We start from the raw sequence: 11,453 nt of genomic DNA, 5'->3' as shown, positions 1-11,453 counted from the left end.
TGGCCGTGTGAGAGTGAGCGAATGATTATGCATGCGTGCGAGTGTGCGTGAGAGAGCAGGGACACATACACACGTGGCCCGTCCAAGTTTCGAGGAAACCCCAGCCTGAAAGGCAACCCACTTCTGACCCCCACTTTTGTATGAATTCCGCTGGGACCAGCTTGGAGTGTGCACCACCTTTGGCGAAGGCAGGGTCAGTGTTAGTTAAACCCAACTCCTTAGCTCAGGCCATGTCCCCTCCCCATCCCTCTCCCCCTCCCCCTCCCCGGTACCCAGGACTTGGACCCTAGTCTGTCTCTCTCTAGCGCTGCTTCTTAAGCGAAAAGGCAAAAAAAATGTCTTCTTAGTTAGTTCTGCTGCTTGGCACTTTTTAACGTCATTTTTATTAGTTACTCATTTTTTGAAATGGTCACTTTATTGCTTTGATATTGTTGTTTATGTTTTCTTCTTACCTTAACTTTTTTTAAATTTCTTTTATTGGGCATGTGGGCATCACTGGTTAGGCAGCATTTTTATTGCCCATCCCTAGTTGCCCTTGAGAAGGTGGTGGTGAGCCGCCTTCTTGAACCGCTGCTACCCATGTGGTGTAGGTACACCCACAGTGCTGTTAGGGAGGGAGTTCCAGGATTTTGACCCAGCGACAGTGAAGGAACGGCGATATATTTCCATGTCAGGATGGCGAGTGGCTTGGAGGGAAACTTGCAGGTGCTATTTCATGTTTAATGTTGTGCCAAACCAGATTTCAGGCTGCAGCTGCAGGACTGAGAGGGTCACAAGAAGCCTGGTTGCTTTTGGGGCGGCTGGACAAAGGGTTATTTTTGCTCCAATAAGAACGGGAAGTGCTGGAAATGCTCAGCAGGTCTGGCGGCATCTGTGCAGAGAGAAACAGAGGTCAAGTGACCCTTTGTCAGACCGAGTGCCATTGACTCTGTTTCTCTCTCTTCAGATATTGCCTGGCCTGATGAGTATTTCCACAATTTTCTGTTTTTATTTCAGATTTCCAGCATGTGCAGTACTTTGCTCTCCTAATCTGTGCTTCATGCTGGGCATTTGTAAGTGTGGTTAATTTCAAGTTAAAAAATAGGAAATATTTATCACTCTTGCAAAGTGTAATTACTCTGTTAACAAAGCCCACTTGTGTGGATAGAAATAGCACATTATTACAGGTGAATTGGTTGGAACATTTTTTTTTCATTCTGGGATCTGGGTATCTCTGGCTGGGCCAGCCTTTATTGCCCATCCTAATTGCCTTTGAGAAGGTGGTGGTGAGCTGCCTTCTTGAACCGCTGCAGTCCATGTGGTGTAGGCACACACATGGTGCTGTTAGGGAGGGAGTTCCAGGATTTTGACCCAGTGACAGTGAAGGAACGGCGATATATTTCCAAGTCAGGATGGTGAGTGACTTGGAGGGGAACTTCCAGGTGGTGGTGCTCCCATCTATCTGCTGCCCTTGTCCTTCTGGATGGTAGTGGCCGTGGGTTGGGAAGGTGCTGTCGAAGGAGTTTTGGTGAGTTCCTGCAACGCATCTTGTAGATGGTACACACTGCTGCTACTGTGCATCGGTGGTGGAGGGAGCGAATGTTTGTAGATGGGGTGCCAATCACGCGGATTGCTTTGCCTTGGAAGGTGCCGAGTTTCTTGAGAGTTTTTGGAGCTGCATTCATCCAGGCAAGTGGAAAGTACCCCCTCACACTCCTGACTTGTGTCTTGAAGATGGTGGACAGGCTTTGTGGAGTTAGGAGTTGAGTTACTCACTGCAGAATTCCTAGCCTCTGACCTGCTCTTGTAGCCACTGTATTTAAATGGCTAGTCCAGTTCAGTTTCTGGTCAATGGTAACCCCCAGGATGTTGAAAGTGATAATGCCATTGAATGTCAGGGGGCAACGGTTAGATTCTTTCTTGTTGGCGATGGTCATTGCCTGGCACTTGTGTGACACCAATGTTATTTGCCACTTGTCAGTCCAAGCCTGGACATTGTCCAGGTCTTACTGCATTTGGACAAGGACTGCTTCAGTATTTGAGGAGTCATGAATGGTGCTGAACATTGTGCAATCATCATCGAACATCCCCAATTCTGACCTTATGATGGAAGGAAGGTCATTGATGGCTGGCTGGCAGAAAGCAGAGACTATGCATAAATGTGTCTTTTTCGGATTGGCAGGATGTGATGAGTGGAGTCCCACAGGGGTCTGTACTGGAGCCTCAACTTTTTAACGATTTACATCAATGACTTAGATGAGGGGAGTGAAGACATAGCAGCTAAATTTGCAGATGACCAAAGATAGGTAGGGAAGTATGTTGTGAAGAGGACATGAGGAGGCTGCAGATGGATATAGATAGGTTGAGTGAGTGGGAAAAGATCTGGCAAATGGAGTTTAATGTGGGAAAATGTGAAATTGTTCATTTTGGTAACAAGAACAAAAAAGCAGAATATTACTTCAATGGAGAATGGCTGCATAATTCTGAGGTGCAGAGGGATCTAGTTGTTCTAATACATGAGTCACAAAATGTTAGCAGGTACAGCAAGTAATTAAGAAGGTTAATGGAATGCTATCCTTTATTAAGAGAAGGATTGAACATAAAAGTAAGGATGTTATGCTTTAGTTATGCAGGGCATTGGTGAGACTACACCTCGAATACCGTATGCAGTAGGATCTCCTTATCTAAGGATGTAAATACATTGGAGGTGATTCAGAGGAGGTTTACTAGATTGATACCTGGAATGAGTGGGCTGTCTTATGAGGAAAGGTTGGACAGACTGAGCTTGTTTCCACTGGAGTTTAGAAGAGTGAGGGGTGATTTATTAAAATATACAAGATCCTGAACGGCCTTGACAAGGTGGACGTGGAAAGGATGTTTCCTCTCGTGGGTGAGTCCAGAACTAGGAGGCACTGTTTTAAAATTAAGGGCCGTCCTTTTAGGACCGAGATGACGGGAATTTTTTTTCTCTCAGAGGGCTGTGCGACTTTGGAACTCTCTGCTTCAGAAGGCAGTGGAGATGGGGTCATTGAATATTCTTAAGGTAGAGGTAGATAAATTCTTGTTAGGCAAGGGAATCAAAGGTTATTGGGGGTTAATGGGACTGTGGAAATCGAAACAAATGATAATCAACCATGATCTTATTGAATGGTGGGGCAGGCTCGAGGGGCCAAATGGTCTACTCCTGTTCCTATTTCTTATGTTCTTATGAAGCAGCTGAAGATAGTGGGGCCTAGGACACTACCCTGAGGAACTCCTGTAGTGATGTCCTAGAACTGAGATGACTAACCTCCAACAACCTTAACCAGCTTCCTTTGTGCTAGGTGTGATGCCAACCAGTGGAGAGTTTCCCCCTGATTTCCATTGATTCCAGTTTTGCTAGGGCTTCTTGTTATCATGTTCCGTCAAATGCTGTCTTGATGTCAAGGGCAGTCACTCTAGCCTCACCTCTGGAGTTCAGCTCTTTTGCCCATGTTTGAACCAAGGCTGCAATGAGGTCAGGAGCTGAGTGGCCCCTGGCATAACCCAAACTAGGCGTCAGTGAGGAGGTGACACTTGATAGCACTGTTGATGGCCCCTTCCGCCACTTTACTGATGATGGAGAGTAGACTGATTGTGCGGTAATTGGCCTGGTTAGATTTCTCCTGCTTTTTTGCACAGGACATACCTGGGAATTTTCCACATAGCTGGGTAGATGCCAATGTTGTAGCTGTACTGGAACAGCTTGGCCAGGGGGACAGCAAGTTCTGACGCAAAGCCTTCAGCATTATTGCCGGAATATTGTCGGGGCCCATAGCCTTTGTAAAATCCAGCGCCTTCAGCCGTTTCTTGATATGACATGGTGTGAATCGAATTGGCCGAAGACTGGCATCTGTGATGCTGGGGACCTCCAGAGGAGATTTACTGGAAGGCTTTACCATTTTTAAACTTGGGATCAAAATCAGGAGTCATGCGCCAATAGAATATGTCGCTGTTCAAGTTATTCTCATTTGTGCATAGGATTATTATTTCCAATGCTTGAGGTTCAAGTCTTTTTCAAGTCTTTTGCATGTTGCTATCTGGATATTGCATTGAGCCAGGTTCAAAGAAGCAGAACTGGTTGCATTACATAAACAACCAAGTTGTGTGTAATTGTCTAAAAAAGCCATGATTGTGAAGTGTGTGATACTGAAACCTGAACTTTCAATGGGCTATATAAATAGCGGCATAGAGTACAGGAGCCAAGGGGTTTTGCTAAACCTATAACAAACAGTTCAAACCCACTGTGACTATGGTTCCCAATGGTGGGCACGGGAAGGATGTGAGGGGGAGGGTTGAAGTGGGGGGGTGTATGATAAGGAGCCCAGAAGCAGGAGAAGCACCAGGTTCATTGGCAGGGTTTTAGGTCGGGGTCCGATCAGCGGGCCCAGGAGAGACCGGGGAACAGACCGCCGCCCGCGATCGGCCCCCGACCGCAATTTCACGCTGGCTGGCGAATTAACGGGCAGCCAGAGTGAAACGCGCGCTGAAATGCTCGGCGCTGCCGGGGTGGGGGCGGGGGCGGGAGGAGGGCGGGCGCTGATGTAAGCGCGGGCGCGGGCGAGCGCTGAATGAAAGTTCCCTGAAGGCAGGGAGCCGCCTCCAGGGAGCTGAAGGCATCAAAACAATTAAATAAAGATTTTTAAAATCACAAGAAAAGATGTCCAAGCATCACAATCAGTTACCTGCGCACGCCCGCCTGACTGAAATACCCCGTGCGAGCGAGGGGGTGATCGGGACACTCGCGCCATTTCACGTCCGATCGGGTCGGGGTCACGCCCGCACTCCGACCTCAAGATTCTGCCCCGTGATTTCTCTCCCTGGCCCTGACCCAAGGGCAATTAGGGATGGGCAACAAATGCTGGCCTTGCCAGTGACATCTGCATCTCGCGAATGAATACAAAAAAAATAACAAACCAGTGGTGTGGGGAGGGTTAGATAGTAAGACTGATCCAGGAATAGACAAGGAAGAGAAGTTGGGGGAGCCATATAAGTTTAAAAAGCATTGACGTTACATAACTAGGTACATAAAGTATATTAATTTCCATTGTTTTATTGAAAACTATACAGGTATGACCAAACGTAATGACACTTTTTAATATCCTATTACAAAACCCATTTTTTATTATTCATATATGCCCGAATGAAGGAAACTCTACTGAACCATGGAGTAATGATTGTCTACAAAACTGTGCCTGAATTTTTTTTACACAGATTATGACATATGATGAGATTTCCAATTCTGACATTTAAAAAACAATTTCTATTTGCTTTCCCTTTCAGCCTGCAGTGGACAGACAGCCCAGAAAGCATAATGGTCCCATAAAAATACCTCCTTGCAATTTTTTTTAGTGACTTTTGGAGGTGAGAAAGGGTTTCCATTAATTTAATTAGATTTTGCTCATGCTTTATTTCACTCCATACACTCTGGAGTTGAGTTAAAATCAACATGTACTTCCATGCCTAATCCTGACCCAGTGCGCAGTCTGGCTCAGGCATGATAGAATTTGGCTTTTTTTAATATAAATATATCAACGTGTAACAAATCAAAAAAAGACGATAAGTTCTCCTGTACAAATCAGAAGAGATAATGTTTATAACCTAGCACTGCTGTTCGTCCTATACCTTTCATATCAAAAAAAGTTACGCAATGCTCACAATCTGGTCGTTTTGTGTGTTTTCCATGGGAATTCAGATGAAACTGTACCACTTAAAAAGAGGCAAAGTAAGGCTCTTAAAAAATGGTTTCATATTTACATTTTTATCCCCCCCAAAACTGTTCTGCGGCTTACAAAAAAAAAAAATCAGTGCATTCTTTCGAACTGTGTGATTAAGAGCTTATACTGTCCTTGGAGCTACCGTACATGTCTGCCAGCTTTTTAAAGCGGGGCCCCCAGTCACTGAGGTAATCATAATTCTGGTCGGATGCTGAAGTAATGGACTCTAAGGAGCTGAGTGACTCGGCCACTGAGCCGTTCCCCTCGAACGCATACGTCTGTAGAGAGTCATATGGAGGAGCACAGGGATCAGTGTCAGCACCTTTCATCCTTTCCCAGATGAATTCCCTGAAGATAATGTTATCGGGAGACAGCTTGTGTGCCGTCTTTGAAAAGAGCTGGATTTCGGGCGTGACATCCCGGCGTGATTTCACCTCTTGGATGAAGTTGAGATTCCTCAGTGTAGCCATGTCGAAAGCCTCCGTGTCCTCCTCGCCGCCTCCCTCATCGTCGTACCTGACTATATTTTCCCTAATGTCCTTCTCTTCGTCAAATATCAAAGGCTCCTTCTTGCGTCGTCTCAGTGTCACAATGAGCAGCACTAGCACTGCAACACAAAAAAGAATATTCAAAACCCGCTTTCAACCAAGGTAAAATAGAAACAGTGAAACAGGGGGAGGCCATTCAACCCCTCGAGCCTATTCCACCCTTCTGCCATGGTGGACGTCTACATTAACTCCATCTATTTCCTTCGGGTCCATTGACCTGAATGCCCGACCTAACAAAAATCTTTCGACTTTGGTTTTGAAACTATCAACTGTCCACCAGCCTCAACGGCTTTTTTTGAGGGGGGGGGAGAGGGTCCCAGATTTCCACTCATCTTTGTTTGAAGAAGTGCTTCCTGACATCACCCCTGAAATCTCAAGCTAAACTTCAAATATAAGCCAAATCAAAATGGGAGTGAATGGGATCCGGTGAGGAAATGAAACGATTGTCAGGAAGCTGTTTGTCAAGCTATTCTCTTAGTCAGAGAGGAGGGAAATCAGCCAGGTTCCATGCTTCAATTCATTATTCAGTGATTCCAAAGGCAAAACTGACATGAATTGGACATTAAGTGACTCCACCCTGAAAATCACAATTACAACTGACATTCCACAACAGAAGTCTTTACGCCATCCTGAATAATGTGGTGGCAAATTACTCATGTATTTAGCATTCATGGGATTGCACTCAGGCTGTTTCTGTAATTCATGGTCAGGTACCAGGTTCACTATGTGATAGAAATGAGAAAGGAACGCAGGATGTAGCAGCAATCATTCATTTTCACAGAGCTGTAGCTGACAGCTCACCCACTGTCTTGGCTGGTTGAATTTCTGTTAATAAAATGGATTCCAGGACAACCCATGTTCTCTCCTCATCTCAGAGAACAGGTGCAGAGACTACACTTGTATTCCCCTCAGTGCAGAAGATTAAAGGATTATCTAATTGTGGGGTTTAAGGTGATTAACGGTGTCTATGGGTAGCAATTCCACCAGGGCTGGATTCCAGGATGGGGGCAAAACCCTAGAGCTAGATCATTCAGGGGTCACGCCAGGAAGCGCTTCTTCACACAAAGGCCAGTGGATATCTGTGACTCTCTTCCCTCAAAAATTCAACTGAAAATGTCAAAATGCGACTTTGGAACCCTCTGCCTCAGAAAGCGGTGGAGGCGGGGTCATTGAATATTTTTAAGGCAGAGGTAGATAGGTTCTTGTGAGGCAAGGGAACCAAAGGTTATCGGGGTTAGACGGGAATGTGGAATTCGAAACACAGGATCAGCCACGATCTTATTGAATGGCGGAGCAGGCTCGAGGGGCCGAATGGTCTACTCCTGTTCCTATTTCTTGTGCTCTTAAAACTTGATTTGGTAGATTTTTGTTCCGCAAGGGTATTAAGGGTTATGGATCCAAGGTAGGTAAATGGAGTTAAGATACCAGTCAGCAATGATCTAGTTGAATGAGGGAACAGGCTCAAGAGGCTAATTTGCCTCCCAATGTTCTTCTGTTTTCCTCAATTTACATCTGATTGATTGAAATTGCGCATTGAAATAACCTTCCTGCTCTCACAGACAGATTTTATCCCACAGAGATGGGTTTTCTTCACATGATCCTCTGATAATCTGGGCACTGTGGTTATCTAACAAATAGCTCATTGTGCGTGGTAAATTTATAAATGCTACCTGATGTCCTGAATATATAGGATACAGCTCTCCTATAGTAAAAGCAAAATACAATGGATACTGGAAATCCGAAATAAAAGCAGAGAATGCTGGAAAATCTCAGCAGGTCCGGCAGCCTCTGTGGAGAGAGAAACAGAGTTAACATTTTGAGTCCACGGTGAAGAAGATTCATACGGACTTGAAACATTAACTCCGTTTCTCTCTCCACAGGTGCTGCCAGACCTGCTGAGTTTTTCCAGCGTTTCTGTTTTAATTACAACTTTCTTATTCTCTCTGAACTCTCTACGCCCTTCTTTCATATTTTACCCACTTACAGATAGCAAGCTCACAGGCTTACTCTTCCTTTCATTCCTTTTTAACATGTTTGCTTCCCTCTAGATTTTTGGAGCAATTTCTATATTCAATCGGTTACCTACATTATTTATCAGGAGTTTAATTGTCGCTTCCATTAATCATAGAATCACACAGCACGGGAGGAGGTCCATCAGTTCTTTGAAAGAACTATCCAATTAATCCTCACTCTCCTGCTCTGTCCCAATAGCCCTGCAAATCTTTCCTTTTTAATAAGAGATCCAATTCCCGATTGAAAATTATTACTGAATCTGCTTCCGCTGGCTTTTCAGACAGTGCAGTCCAGATCATAGCAACTCGCTGCATTAAAAAAAATTCTCATCTCCCCTCTGCCCTTTTTAATGCGAATTATTTAAAAACTATGCCCTCTAGCTATGACCCTCCCACCAGTGGAAACAATTTCTCCCAAGCTGGTGGTGTGTTACAGATCACTCAGGGGGTCGGAGATGCTGTGGTAACATGCACGTTATAGTCTGCAGCTATGGGGGTGAATTCTCTCCCCGTCGGGGGGAGTTGTCCAGGGGCAGGCGTGGGCGGGCGCGGACCCGATCGGCGCCCCGATGGGGGCCGCGCCACCATTTTACGCGGGCGGGCCAATTAAGGCCCTCCCAGAGTGATGCGCACCCAGAAGCGCTGAGTACTCCCTGTGTGGGCGGGGGGGTGGATTCCTTGAGTTGGGAGTGCACTCTTTCACGCATGCGGGTGAACGATGCAGAAATCTCCCTGAGGCACAGAAGTGCTTCAGGGAGATAAGTTTAAAGTGTAAGAAGCTTCATACAGTGACGGAAGTCTTTTTATGATATGTCCCCTCATGTGAAACTGTCACATGAGCTGGGACATGTGCATTCATTTTATTGAAATGTTTTGTGAAAATTTAAAATCATTCATGAGAGGTTTCATGAGGATGAGGTTATCCCGCCCGTGGATGAGGTTCCATGAAAAATGCAAAGGCCGCCTGGGCTCTTTGCCTGCCCCCCAACCTTCAGGTTGGACGGGCAGCTCCATTAATTATTTGAATAGAAAGTTAAATGACCTCAATAGGCCTTTGACAGGTCGGCGGGTGCGCAGCCAAGTCAGCCACGCGCCTGCCGAACTGAAAATCTAAATGACATGTGGTGATGTCGTGACGCACGCCTGATATCAGTCACCCCATGTCACTTTACGCCCCTGCTCGCTGAGCATTCTCCCCATGGATACCGATGGCACAGTCTCCACTGCTCTCTGCACCACATGGCTGATCAGGAATCTTTACTCTTATCTCCTGCCATTGGTAGGATTTGCAGGTTGATACTCAAACTGTTTGTCCACGTTATGAACGCACCTTCCTTGGCCATCAAGTCCTGGAGTGGGACTTGAACCCAGAGCTCCTGAATTAGAGGTAAGGATGTTACCCATTGCACCACAAGACCTCCCCAGTCTCCCAATCGACTGCATCAAAACTCATAATTTTGAATACCTTTATTAAATTTACCTAACCTTCTCTGCTCTCAGGAGAATTTCTCCAGTCTCGCTAGATAATTGAAACCCTTCATCTTTAGTGCCATTCCAATAAATATCCTTTGCTTCCCCTCTAAGGCCTTGATATCCATCCTGTAATATAGTGTCTGGAACTGGACACAATACTCTAACTGATGCCGCATCTAAGTGATTTATAAAGGTTTGATGCTTCTTTGCAGGTCATGAGTTTGGCCTCTTTTGGTGTTTTAGTCTTCCTGTCATCTCTTCATGGGCATAGCTTCTAAATCTATTAGGTTCTACCCCTCTGGGCCTTTAAATGTTAATTCATATGCAAAAGGCAGTCTTTTTATTCATTTGCAAATATACAGTTATTATGGACATTTACCATGCTAATATATGCAGCCCAGGATTGCTCAGGATCTCATTATTTCCCTTGTCCTCTATATTCTCTCCATTACAATTAAGGCCCCTGTAAGTCAAATTATCATTAGAAGTTACAGAGCAGGATATCTGGCGCACATTCTGCTGGAGCGCGGCACTTCGCTGTGAGTTAGACTATTTTCCTCACCCTTCAACTGGAAAACCTTTTGCTCCATAATTTGCTGGAATCACGAGCTGATAATGGCGCAAACAAAAATCCCCATTTCAAACATTAGCAACAACACAAAGGCAAAAGCCATTAAAGATGCACTACATACCTAGTAGCGTCAGGACACAGGCCAGTATGGCAATGAGAGCTCCGGTGCTAAGGCCAGCGGGCAGGACAAAGGCTTCAGCATTGCATGAATGGGCGATGCCTTCAGTATCGCAACCACAGACTCGGACAGTGAGGGTGTTGGTGCTGCTCAGCGATGGAGTCCCGTTGTCCACAATCACAATGGGCAGGAAGTAAACAGCCTGCTCTTGTCGAGAGAACCCAGCTCTTCGAGTCAGAATGGTGGCTGTGTTATCTAAACATTAAAAAAAAAATCATGCTATTTTTATGTAGGATGCCATAGAATTGCGCACAACAAAGAAATTCAACCCGACATGTCCAAGACAGTGTTTCTGCTACCACCCTACATCCTCTAGCCCCATCAACATAATCTTCTAATTCTTTTTCACTCATGAACTTATCTAACTTCTCCTTGGATGCATTGATGCTATTTGTCTCAAACACTCCATGTAGTAGCAAGTTCCGCATTTTAAATACATTCTAGGAAAAATAGTTCCTCCTGAATTCCCAGTGGAGTTTTAGTGGCTATCTTTATATCACATATATAAATATATATAACATAAATATAAAATATATATATATAAATATATGGCCCCTAGTTTTCAGACAATATATGTATAATTTTGATACATTATATGTATATATAGATTATGAATTGCTTTTTGTATTCGCGTGATGAACAATATATACCTATTATGTACAAATATACTTGACCCTTTGCTTAACAAATGTAACATGATTTAGTGTCATAGTCATTTGGCACAACACAATGAACTACTTATTCAGATGCAAGTCAGTGCCTATTAAATATTTCCATTTTCTCCCACTTGTTTTACTTTAAATAGGCAGCAGAAAATTTGTCTTTGCGGCCCTGTCTCATTCAGCAGCTGGGTACGCCCTTGAGTTCATTATAGCTTAATTATGAGGAGCACCATCGTCATCCATCATTTGGTGACACAAGGACATGTTGTGCGGGTGTCACAGGTCTCCAGCATTT

The 11,453-nt window shown here is 44.7% G+C and overlaps 1 protein-coding gene across 2 annotated transcripts in view; it reads right to left on the bottom strand.

Moving 5' to 3' along the window:
• Positions 1-5,025: 5,025 nt before the first annotated feature.
• The window catches only part of cdh7a (cadherin 7a), a 173,882-nt gene continuing 167,454 nt past the window's right edge, over positions 5,026-11,453 (bottom strand). For both annotated transcript variants that reach the window (XM_078541099.1, XM_078541100.1), the window contains 2 exons: positions 10,440-10,691; positions 5,026-6,321 (listed from right to left, as the gene is read on the bottom strand). In XM_078541099.1, the coding sequence (XP_078397225.1) occupies positions 5,828-6,321; positions 10,440-10,691 (746 nt within the window). In that variant the 3' untranslated portion in view covers positions 5,026-5,827. The remainder of the gene's footprint in view (positions 6,322-10,439; positions 10,692-11,453) is intronic.

Source organism: Cetorhinus maximus, chromosome 4, assembly GCF_964194155.1.
Source record: "Cetorhinus maximus chromosome 4, sCetMax3.hap1.1, whole genome shotgun sequence".
Classification (NCBI taxonomy): Eukaryota; Metazoa; Chordata; class Chondrichthyes; order Lamniformes; family Cetorhinidae; genus Cetorhinus; species Cetorhinus maximus.
This window is presented reverse-complemented; position numbering and strand designations above follow the sequence as displayed.